Source organism: Nicotiana tomentosiformis, chromosome 11, assembly GCF_000390325.3.
Source record: "Nicotiana tomentosiformis chromosome 11, ASM39032v3, whole genome shotgun sequence".
Taxonomy (NCBI): Eukaryota; Viridiplantae; Streptophyta; class Magnoliopsida; order Solanales; family Solanaceae; genus Nicotiana; species Nicotiana tomentosiformis.
Window position 1 is genome coordinate 25,215,824 of NC_090822.1, and position 13,365 is coordinate 25,229,188.

Genomic DNA, 13,365 nt, shown 5'->3' on the forward strand with positions numbered 1-13,365 from the left:
AAACTTAAATAATTATTAAAAATATTTTAATAACAAGAATAAAATTCATATTAATATTAAAAAATCCAAAAAATGAATATTTTATACGTAAATAAATATTTTTATATAATTAAAAAATTTAAACTTAATAAGAACAAATTATAACCATTTGGATAAATGGCAAATGGATTACTATGCAAAAGAATATACATACAAGTATAACTAATTCTCTCTCTCTCTCTCTCTCTCTCTCTCTCTCTCTCTCTCTCTCTCTCTCTCTCTCTCTCTTTCTCTCAACTATATATATATATATATATATATATATATATATATATATATATATATATATATATATATATATATAATATTTTTATTTTTTTCAAATCATGCGCTTAAATTTAAATTTAAACAGTTTATAGAGAGAGGATATAATTAACAGTTTATAAAGAGAATATAAATATCTATATCTATATTATATTAAAAGGAGGGTGGTCAAGCTTAATATTAAGCTAAGTGGCGTACTAAAAAACATACTTGGTACTTTTGGGACAAAATATAAAAATATAAAATCTAATAAAAATTAACTCAAATTAGAATTGATCAAATTTAATATAAAGGTATAAATCAATTAATATTGACTCCTATTTTCATTGTAAATAGATTCCAAAACTTTTCAAAAATAAAAATTTCTATTTTAATATTTATTTACTAACAACATGATCTGTTTTCTTCCATTTCATAAATTGTTTACTTTTAGAAATATTATGTAGAAAAAAATGATAGTGGAACCATTGTTGTAAAAATTTGAGATAAGATGTTTTTTAATAAAACAATATGATAGGAAAAAATCACACTTTGAAATATGAGAAATAGAGTCAAAGTTACTATTAAAATATTTTTATATTTATTTGTCTTGTATTAGAATGAGTATGTAAAAATAGATATTAAATTTAAACAAGCTAATTAAAAGCCACAAGATAATGTTATAATATTAAGTATTGAATAATATACAAGCAAAACTAAGGAACATATCGATAAAAAATCAAAATTTTCATCATACAAAAGACGAAGGATAAAACTTATTTAAATTTGAGATGAGAATGTTTTTGTTTAAGTATGATAAGAAATGATATGCATGTATATAAGGACACATAACTAAAGTCTAACAGATAAAGAAAAAATTAAAATATTGAATAATAAAAATAAATTAGAGATAATGTGAGGATATTTATAATAAGAATTACTTTAGAAAATAAAATAAAGTAAATATACAACCATTAAAAATTATTGATAAATTTAAATAATTAAGAATTTCAATCAATTGTTTAAAAATAAAAACAATTATTTTATTTAATATAAAAATTACATATCTATCTATATTATATTAAAAATAGTAGCAAATAAAAATATTAAATAATATGAAAAGATAAAAACAAAATCACACGAAAACGTAATAATATTACATATTAGATAACATTATAGCAAAAGTAAGAAAACTAATTAAAATTCAAAAAAACTCTATATTGAAAAAATAAGAAAAATACTATTTGAACTTGAGATTAGAAAGTTTTTAAAGTTATGATGAGAATGCTCAAAATACGGATATGACCACTAAATTGAAGTCTTGCTAGATAAAGAAAAATAAAAATTTGATACTAAATTAAAAATTTAAATATACTAAATAAATATATCATGTAGGTAATTTCACTAATGAAAATTAAAACCCAAATTTGTATCTTGAAGCTGAAAGAGAAACAAAATAAATGCATGTAATACAAGAAAATTATTATAAGAAAATTCAATAGATTTGAAACATTATAAAAGAACTTATGTATTATTCCCTCGTTTCAATTTAGATGACTCATTTCGTTTATCGAGAATCAAACTACGTGAAGTTTGACCAATATTTTAAAATAAATTTTGTTATCGTATTGACATGAAAAAAATTATAACTTATAGTGCTTTTCGTTTAGTTTTGTATATCTAAATTTTAATTTTAAAATACTAAGTTGAACTAATTTAATTTAGCTTCATAGTTTAGTCAAATTGACAGTCGATAAGCGAAATGTGTCATCTAAATTGAAATAGAAGGATTAATTTTAAGACTAATTTAAAGTTATACTTTAAAATAAAATATAATATTATTTTGAGTATAGGTATTTATGTAAAAATCTAATTAAAATTTCTTAGTAGGAAAGAGAATGTAAAAAGAGAAAAATAGAGATAGTGCAAGGATACTTATATTTTAAAATTTATTTAAAAATAAATAAATTAAATTATTAAATAATACTCAAAAATATTATTAATAGATTTAAATGATGAAATAGATCCGAGTAAGAGGATAATAGTGTAAAAATACATTAAATTTTAAGAATAATTTTTTTTTACATTTATTAATAATTATTAAAAGGGTAATAAGCAAGATATTAAGTCAATTTATAAGCGAATAAAAGATCACATTACAATATAACAATATTAAGTAATAAATAATACAAAAACTATAAGGAATGAACAATAAAGAGAAAAACAATCTGTCTAAAAATGTAGAAGGATAAGACTTATTTGAATTTGAGATAAAAAAAATAAAGTTGTAGTAAGAATTTTGTTAAAAATAATATAATTTGACGTACTCAAACAAAACATATCACAATGTTATATGTTTAATATTCCTTTATATTTGCCGTAAAATATAATACTAGTGTCAAAATTATGGGGTTGGGTTATTATGGATATAGAAAAAGAAAACATATTATGCACTATGAGATTTGAAAAATGATTTCATGTCCTCCTTCTTAATTAATATTAAATAATTATTTATAATTTCTATATATATGGTTTAATTTTAAGGTTATTTGCACATGATTCAAATAATCCAAATCATTGTTTGATATGAATTATGTCCTCACATCGTGCAGGTACTAATACTAGTACTATTTTATAGTATAATTAATTACACCCTAAAGGCTTAGGTGGCAGAGTGTGTGTATATCACTCTCTCTCCGAGAGTGAGAAGACAAAAAGACTTTAAAATATCACTTTCTTACTTTTATTAAAATTAAAAATATACTTTTTTACTTTTTCTTTTTCTTTGTATTTTCCTTCTTTTCCTCCACTTCACTATTCCTGTCAACATCATACAACACTACCGACGACTTTTATGGCTTTCTTCTTTAATTATTTCGGTTAGTCTTCTTCTTCTTTCTCTCCCTCTCGAACACATAAATCACACTTTCATAAAAAAAAATATACATATATAAAGCAAAACCACTCAGATCTGGAAACATCTATCATCGAAAAATCTTTTTTCTGTAGGAAAAAATAGAGTTTTTAAAATTTCAAACCGGAAGAAACCTTTTCTTACCCAGCAGATATACATATACTCACATAATTCACCATCACTCGCCTCTTAATCATAAGAGCCACCATTTTTATGCCCCTACAATTACCGGTGGTAGAAACCATAAAAAACGTCATCATCACAATTGCCATTTAAAGGCCTCAAGCCTAGCTTAGCAGCAAAAAAAATTAAATAAATAAAGAAGAAGAAGAAGAAGAGGGAGAGGAAGAGATCAGGGGCCAAAAATATACTTTCCCCCTAATTATTAGTAAAATCCTTTGCCAAAAAGTAATACTTAGAAATTTCCAGATTAGCAATATAATAGAGAATTTGAACCACCATATGGCGTGGACATTCTTTAAATTTGGAGGGACTAATTGGGATTGGATCACTAATGTTTTCTTTATTAATGTCTAATGAATCATTAGTTTGCAGTCTTCAAAATTCAGCAGTTACAATTGTATGCGGTCGAAATAAATTCCGGCCTTCGTATGATCGATCGAGTTCGAAACATAATCGATCGAAGCGAGACTTCGAGTCGGGTTCTGAAGATGGTACAAACAAGCTTCGAGTCCAAGGAACCGATATCGTTATCGAGCCCGAATCCAAATCGAGCTATGATGCAAAGTAAAGTTATCGAGCTTATAATCCAGAGACCGACCAACATCGATCCCGAATCAATTCAAGGGTCCGAGTCAGAATCAAGCTTAAGCCAAGATCGAGAGCTCGAGTCAATATCGAGCTCATAGACAAGAGCCGTTGCAATCCCACTAGAGGAGAGAATCTCGACAGGAATTGTGAAAAAGCTGATTTATCATGGTCTCCCACTATGTATTTTTAATTATATTTAAAGTAAGATCCCTCTACTATAAAAAGGGATGGTTATCATTTCGGTTAGGGCAAGTTTTTTCATGCTTACATTGTAATCAAAATACTATATTCTCCCATAGTAAAAGAGTTGTTCTTTCAAGCTTCTTAAATTGATTCCACTTGTTTAGTCCTAAAATTCATCTTCCTTACAACCTTATCTATTTTGCATTCTTTGCAATCCATACTTATATTTCTATTTATCCTTACAATTTGTATTAAGTTGCGCCATATATCCTTAGAACTACGTATAAATTCAACTCTATCCGTTTTTCGGATAAACAGTTTGGCGCCCACCGTGAAGCTAAGGATAACAGTACTTATTTGATATGAATCTGAAGAAACACACTGTTGTGTTTTACGCTCGGTTCCAAAAATATCTTGGAGTTCGGATTAGCAACGACTAACTACTAATCAAATGGCTTCACCAATCGACAACGGAGCCGGTCTTCAAGATGAGAACAATAACTTGACATCCAGTACCGAAAGGCCACTTGTAAATGCCGTTAGAGCTCGAATCGGAGCGCCAATAGATATCAATTCGCATGTAGCCATTGAGGCGAACCTCCATGCTGAACCTGAGAATAGCATCCATGATGGAACTCGATCTGCAGCTCAAGATACCCATAACGTCGTTTTCTGCGTATGATTTTCGAAATGTTGCAAGCCCAACAGGCAGTAATAGCTCAGTTGCAGAGCCAAACCCAGCTACAAAGCAGGCCAGAGCCCAGTCCACCTTGAGAAATCACCCACAGAACGGAGCCAGCCATAGTGAAGTCAAATGAGCAAGAATCGGGGACTACTCCCGAAATTGCTAAATTGATCGAGGAACTCACAAAGCGAGTCGAAGCCAATGATAAAAAAGTAGAAACTTATAACTCTAGGGTCGATCAGATCCCGGGAGCTCCACCAATGATAAAAGGGTTGGATTCGTGCAAAAACCTTTTCCCTCGAGCGCAGCCCCGAAACCAATCCCCAAAACATTCCGTATGCCCGAAATCCCCAAATATAACGGAACGGCCGATACCAACGAGCACGTCACTTCTTACACGTGTGCCATCAAGGGCAATGATTTAGAAGACGATGAAATCGAATCTGTGTTGTTAACAAAATTCGGAGAGAACCTCTCGAAGGGGTCAATGATTTGGTATCACAACCTACAACCAAATTGCATAGACTCGTTCGCCATGTTAGCAGATTCTTTTGTGAAAGCACATGTCGGCACCATAAAAGTCGCAACAAGGAAATCGGACCTCTTCAAGGTAAGACAAAAGGATAACGAGATACTGAGGGAGTTCGTATCTCATTTTCAAATGGAATGAATGGACTTGCCACCAGTCACAGACGATTGGGCTGTTCAGGCTTTCAATCAAGGTTTGAACAAACAAAGTTCGATGGCTTCACGGCGATTAAAGCATAACCTGATCGAATACCCAACCATCACGTGGGTCGACGTGCACAATCGGTACCAATCAAAAATTAGGGTCGAAGATGATCAATTGGGGTCTAAACCCGCTGCTCGAAGGGATACTAATCGAGAACGAGGTCTGATCGGGGATCGATACCAACCGTACAATGGAAACCACAGAGTTAGTGAATCGAGACACAACCTCAGGCAAAATAACAAAAGAAGTGATTGAGGTCAAGGGTCCCGGGGGCTGATGAATAGAAGCAGGTTCGATAGGCCTGTCGGATCTAAGGAAGCACCTCGGTTATCAGAATATCACTTCAGCATAGATGCATCCGCCATCGTTTTGGCTATTGGACGCATCAAAGACACTAAATAGCCTCGACCCATGCAGACCGATCCTACCCATAGGAATCCCAATCAAATGTGCGAATATCATGGCACCCATGGCCACAGAACGGAAGATTGCAGGCAAGTAAGAGAGGAAGTAGCCCGGTTATTCAAGAAAGGGCACCTTCGAGAATTTTTGATCGATAGGGCGAAGAACCATTTTAAAAATAGGGATTTCGGCAAGTAAAACGAACAAAAAGAACCACAGCACGTCATTCACATGATCATCGGCGACGTCGATACCCCTCAGGGACAAGTGCTTAAACGCACTAATACATCGATTGTTAGAGAAAAACGATCTCGAACTCTAGATTATACACCTATAGGAACTTTGTCCTTCAATGATGAAGATGCAGAAGGAGTCATACAACCTCATAACGATACACTGGTAATATCCGTACTCATGAATAAAACTAAAGTTAAGCGTGTGTTGATTGATCCAGGTATCTCGGCCAACATCATTAGATTGAAGGTCGTAGAACAGCTCGGCCTGCAGGACCAGATCGTACCCGCAACCCTCGTTCTAAATGGGTTCAATATGGCATGTGAAATCACTAAAGACGAGATAATTCTACCAATAAACGTGGCCAGAACCATCCAGGAAATAAAGTTCCACGTGATTGAAGGCGACATAAGATACAACGCCCTTTTCGGAAGGCCATGTATCCACAACATGAGAGTTGTACCTTCGACCCTACACCAGGTCCTCAAATTCCCAATATCGAGAGGAGTCAAAACAGTGTACGGAGAACAACCAGCCGCAAGAGAAATGTTCGTCATCAAGGAAGCAAAACCAATATCCTCGCCTTTGCCAGTAAAGGGATCGGGCTCAGAAGGGAAACGAGACACCAAATAGCAACAGACATCGGGTTTGACCCAACCAGATAACCAGAAGATCGAAGAAGATGATGATCAGAGGATCCCTCGATACTTCATGATTCCCGATGACTCCGACGCCACCAAATCAACGATTGAGGAACTAGAGCAAGTCACACTAATCGAGCACTGGCCCGAACAGGAGGTATACCTGGGAACGGGGTTGAGCCCCGAATTGAGGAAGAAACGTATTCAATTTCTTATCGATAACATTGATTGTTTTGCCTGGTCCCATTTAGATATAACAGGGATCCCACTGGACATAACGACGCATCGGCTAAGCTTGGACCCTAGGTTCAGATTGGTGAAGCAAAATAGAAGACCATAGTCCGAGGTAAAGCATGCATTCATAAAGGACGAGGTAACCAAACTTCTCAAGATAGGGTCCATTAGGGAGGTGAAATATCCCGAATATTTAGTCAATGTAGTTGTAGTGCCTAAAAAAGGGAACAAACTTAGAATGTGTGTGAACTATAAGGATTTGAACAAAGCATGCCCCAAAGATTCTTTTCCGCTGCCCAACATCGATCGCATGATCGATGCCACGGCTGGCCACGAGATCCTCACTTTTCTCGATGCCTATTATGGGTATAATCAAATCCAGATGAACCCGGAGGACTAGGAAAAGACTTCATTTGTCACTAAATATGGAACATATTGTTATAACATGATGCCCTTCGGGCTAAAAAATGCATGGGCTACTTACTAATGCCAAGTAAATAAAATGTTCAAAGAACAAATAGGTAAATCAAATGAAGTTTATATTGATGACATGCTAGTTAAGTCCCTGCGCGCAGAGGACCATTTGTCCCATTTGTAGGAAACGCTCGAGATTTTGAGGAAATACAACATGAAGCTCAACCCCGAAAAATGTGCTTTCGGGGCTGGTTCGGGCAAGTTCCTCGGCTTCATGGAGTCAAATCGGAGAATCGAGATTAACCCTGATAAAATCAAGGCAATCGAAGACATCACCATCGTGGATAACGTGAAAACTGTACAAAGGCTAACGGGACGGATTGCAACCTTAGGCCGATTCATTTCGAGATCATCAGATCGAAGTCATAAATTTTTCTCTCTACTCAAAAGAAGAACGATTTTGCTTGGACTCCGGAATGCCAACAGGCATTAGAGGAACTAAAACGGTATCTATCAAGCCCACCACTACTTCACACTCCAAAAACAGATGAAAAACTTTGCTTGTACTTGGCAGTATCGAAAATCGCTGTAAGTGGTGTCCTAGTTCGGGAAGAGCAAGGTACGCAATTTCCCATTTATTATACAAGTCGGACCTTAGGAGAAGCAGAAACTAGATATCCGCACCTAGAAAAATTGGCACTTGCACTGATAAGCGCCTCTAGAAAGTTAAGATCGTACTTTCAATGTAACATCATATGCGTATTAACCACTTAATGGACCGTCGAACTTAGTGGGTACGATATCGAATATCAACCCCGTACGGCCATCAAGTCTCAAATTTTAGCAGACTTCGTGGCCGATTTCATGCCAACCCTCGTACCCGAAGTTGAAAAAGAACTCTTGTTGAAATCGAGTAGATCATCGGGGGTATGGACCCTTTTTACGGACGGAGCTTCGAACATGAAGGGGTCCGGGCTAGGCACAGTTTTAAAGCCACCCACAGGTAACACTATTAGGCAATCTATTAAAACAATGAGGTTGACTAACGAGGACGAGTATGAGGCCATGATTGCAGGTCTCGAGCTAGCTAAAAACTTGGGAGCAAAAGTCATTGAAGCCAAATGTGACTCTTTGCTGGTGGTAAATTAAGTAAACAAAACCTTCGAAGTTCGAGAAGATAGAATGCAAAGGTATTTGGACAAACTACATGTCACTTTGTACCATTTCAAACAATGGACTTTACAGCATGTTCCACGAGAGCAAAATAGTGAGGCTGACGCACTTGCGAATTTGGGATCATCGGTCGAGGAAGGTGACTTGAGCTCAGGGACTGTTGTTCAACTCTCGAGATCTGTGAACGGTCACGCCGAGATAAATTCTACGAGCTTAACCTGGGATTGGAGAAATAAGTATATTGAATACTTAAAGAACGGAAAGCTCACATCGGACCGTAAAGATTCAAGGGCCCTGCGGATTAAAGCTGCTCGATTCACGTTGGCTTCAGATAGAATGCTATACCGAAGGACATTCGATGGACCATTGACAGTATGCTTGGGTACAGGAGATACCGATTACATCCTAACGGGAGGTGCACGAGGGCACTTGTGGGAATCACTCTAGTGTCGATCCATTAGTCCAAAAAATAATCAGGGCAAGGTATTATTGGATCGATATGGGCAAAGATGCGAAGGAATTTGTTCAAAAATATGACAAATGTCAAAGATTTGCACCAATGATCCATCAACCCGGAGAGCAACTTCACTCAGTCCTATCCCCATGGCCATTCATGAAATGGGGAATGGATATCATCGGCCCTCTGCCATCGACCCCATGGAAAGCTAAATTTATTTTATTTATGACTGACTATTTCTCTAAATGGGTTGAAGGACAGGCGTTCGAGAAAGTAAGAGAGAGAGAGAGAGAGAGAGAGAGAGAGAGATTGTAGACTTTATCTGGGATCATATCGTATGTCGATTCGGGATACCCGCCGAAATAGTATCTAATAATGGGAAACAATTTGTTGGCAACAAAGTGACAAAATTCTTCGAAGATCACAAAATAAGAAGGATATTATCAACACCGTATCACCCCAGTGGTAATGGACAGGCCGAATCAACCAACAAAACTATCATTCAAAACCTGAAGAAAAGGTTGAGCGACACTAAAGGAAAATGGAGAGAAATCCTACCCGAAGTGCTTTGGGCATATCGAACAACGTCAAAATCTAGTACGGGGGCAACCCCGTTCTCCTTAGTATATGGGTCCGAAGCCTTGATACCAGTCGAAGTCGGTGAACCCAGTGCCAGATTTCGATACATAATAGAAGAATCAAATAACGAGGCTATGAACACTAGCCTCGAATTATCGGACGAAAAATGAGAAGCTGCTCTCGTCCAATTGGCCTCCCAAAAGCAACGAATCAAAAGATACTACAATTGAAGAACCAAGCTCCGCCATTTTAAGCTCGAGGACTTAGTGCTAAGGAAAGTCACCCTCAATACCTGGAATCCAAAAGAAGAAAAACTAGGACCGAACTCGGAAGGACCATATCAGGTTCTCGCAAATGTTAGAAAGGGATCATACAAGCTCGGCATTATAAACGACAAACAATTGTCAAGCAATTGGAATGTGTCACATCTAAAATGATACTACTGTTAAGGTACGACCCTCCCATATTCATTTACATTTCAAAACTAACCCCTGCAGAAGTCCGATCAGGAGCTAAGATGGATTCTTCAGTACGAATCCTTAGATCTGAAAGCACGCGTTGCACTCTTTTTTCCTTAGACCGGTTTTATCCCAAATGGGTTTTTCAGCAAGGTTTTTAATGAGGCAACTAATGATCGTGCTATACTTGGAAACAACACGACAGTATCCGAGGCCTCTTTGCAATCAACCTCGAATACTGGAGGGCATTATCCCTCAAATATATCAAGTTCTGATGCAAGAAAGTTATTTCGCAACAACGTGATTCCAATAGAAAAATGTTGTAAGAGAACAATGGTCAAACGAACCATGCTCATGTAGTTGGCCCGAGCCCTGACGCAAAACATGAATGCATTTATAATGACTTACAAAGAAAGTTCTCCTCTTTTCTGATATCTTATATCCAAGAAACATTCCTCTATTTTTGAGATTTATTATGCAAACGGAATTAGGATAAATCTCCGATTTCGAGTTCAAATCACTCACTCGACCATTACACCTACGGGCTACATTATTTCGAGTTCGAATCATTCACTTGACTACTAAGCCTACGGGCTACTTTTATTTTGAGTTCGAGAAATCACTCACTCGACCATTATGCCTACGGGCTACATTATTTCGAGTTCGAATCATTCACTCGACTACTAAGCCTACGGGCTGCTTTTATTTCGAGTTCGAGCAAGCACTCACTCGACCATTATGCCTACGGGCTACATTATTTCGAGTTCGAATTATTCACTCAACTAATAGAAAATTGTTGTAAGAGCCAAATGGTCAAACGAACCATGCTCATATAGTTGGCCCGAGCCCTGACACAAAACATGAATGCATTTATAATTACTTACAAAGAAAGTTCTCCTCTTTTCTAATATCTTATATCCAAGAAACATTCCTCTATTTTTGAGATTTATTATGCAAACGGAATTAGGATAAATCTCCGATTTCGAGTTCAAATCACTCACTCGACTATTACGCCTACGGGCTACATTATTTCGAGTTCGAATCATTCACTTGACTACTAAGCCTACGGGCTACTTTTATTTTGAGTTCGAGAAATCACTCACTCGACTATTATGCCTGCGGGCTACATTATTTCGAGTTCGAATCATTCACTCGACTACTAAGCCTACGGGCTGCTTTTATTTCGAGTTCCAGCAAGCACATACTCGACCATTATGCCTACGGGCTACATTATTTTGAGTTCTAATCATTCACTCGACTACTAAGCCTACGGGCTACTTTTATTTCGAGTTCGAGCAAGCACTCACTTGACCATTACGCCTACGGGCTACATTATTTCGAGTTCGAATCATTCACTCGACTACTAAGCCTACGGGCTACTTTTATTTCAAGTTCGAGCAAGAACTCACTCGACCATTATGCCTACGGGCTACATTATTTCGAGTTCGAATCATTCACTTGACTACTAAGCCTATAGGATGCTTTTATTTCAAGTTCGAGCAAGCACTCACTCGACCATTAGGCCTACGAGCTACATTATTTCAAGTTCGAATCATTCACTCGACTACTAAGCCTACGAGCTACTTTTATTTCAAGTTTCAAGTCGCTTAAATCCTTGTGAAAATATTCATAAGGTGTGGATAAAGTTTTCACAAGATAGGAAATAAAACAAGAGCAAGTCGGCAAAAAAAGGGATATTTCTATATACAAAATTATTTACATGATTGATTACAACGTAAAAAACTTAAGAACTAAGCTTCCTGGTCATCCCCAGGAACGGTCTCTTCTCTATCGGGCTCCCCCCGTCTAGGAACCGCTCTTACTCCCCGTCATCATCATCATTGTCATCATCATCGTCATTGGAAACCAAAGCTTCAACATCGGCTTCGAGTTCTTTGGCCCTTTTTATTTCTTCAGCAAGGTCGAAACCTCGAGCATGTATCTCCTCGAGAGTCTCCCTCCGAGATCGACACATAGCAAGTTCAGCGACCCAATGTGCTTGAGTATCGGCAGTCTCGGCTGCCTCTCTTGCTTGGACCTGGGCAGCTTCAGCATCGGCGCGATAGATGGCCACAAGTGCATCTGCATCGGCCTTTGCCTTCTCGGCGTTAGATTTGGCATTGGCAAGAATAGAGGCCAACCGAGCCTCGAGCTCCTCTATCCTTCTTGCTTGGACAGAGCCTTTCTCCTTCATCTTTTGAAGTTGGTTTTTAGCCGATGACAATTGGGCTCGGGCAATTTCTTTCTCTGCAGCAAAGCGGTCCATTCCTTCTTTCCACTTCAAAGACTCTGCTCTTATCACATCGACTTTTTCACGGAGTTTTCCGATCATCTCAATTTTCTGCTGCAGCTGTGAGACCGAAAGGTTAGCCATCATTCCGGTATCAAGCCCATAGGCTTTTAAAAGCATTATTACCTGCTCGGAGAAATCAATCTCATCTTGGTGAGCCCTGGCCAACTCGGCTTAGAAGTCTTTTATTTCCTCTCCCCTTTGGCTCAAAAGGAGCTTTAAGGAGTTCATCTCCTCCGTAACCCATTGAAGCTCGGCCTTATATCGACGCAGCTCGGTTCGGGACCGAGAACATGATTCCCGATGAACTGCCGCAGCCTGCAAAGAAAGTAGAAATGAAGTCAGAAAAGAAAAGTAAACTTAAAGGTAACTCCAAAGCTTGGACCTCCCGAATCGCCCCTGCAAAAAAAGCAGGGAAGGTGGGCGAGCCTTAGATTGCTACTGCCCCGAATGAGTCATCTGGGGCGTTCTCTTCGGTTCAAAAAGATTCGAGAAGAGCCCCTTCGGACATATCCCCCGTCTGTCAGCTTGGATGGGAAACATCTTCGATTTTCAGCAACTCGAGGACTCTGCCCGAATCTCTCTCTGATATATCCTCAATTCGAGATGGAGCCTTATGAACCACCATCGATCTAGCTGCCTGTAGAACGTCAGTGGTCTTCTTTGTTCGGGTCTCCAGAGCGGACCCATCGTTCTCTTCTTCTTCTTCTTCTTCATCCCTCAGACACAGAACCGATTCTACGGTCAAAGGAATGGCATTCTTGTTCGGCTTACGAGTCGTCCTCTTCTTTGATTTTCGATCTTCGAGGGTGGGGGCTCTTTTCCTCTTATTATCTTTGACCGGCTTTGGGACAGAGGCCGAAGCCTCTTCCTCGGCAGATGAGGGACTCAAAACCGCATCCTTGCCCACACCTG

General features: G+C 37.6%; 1 protein-coding gene across 1 annotated transcript; it reads right to left on the reverse strand.

Moving 5' to 3' along the window:
• Positions 1–11,979: 11,979 nt before the first annotated feature.
• LOC138901156 (uncharacterized) lies at positions 11,980–12,534 on the reverse strand. Its single transcript, XM_070188900.1, has one exon. The coding sequence runs from the start codon at positions 12,532–12,534 to the stop codon at positions 11,980–11,982; it is 555 nt and encodes a 184-aa protein (XP_070045001.1).
• Between the last annotated feature and the right edge of the window lie 831 nt (positions 12,535–13,365).

Bases quoted from the DNA above. Each gene is read 5' to 3' on its own strand.
- LOC138901156 (XM_070188900.1), bottom strand. From the start codon at position 12,534: ATGGCTAACCTTTCGGTCTCACAGCTGCAGCAGAAAATTGAGATGATC.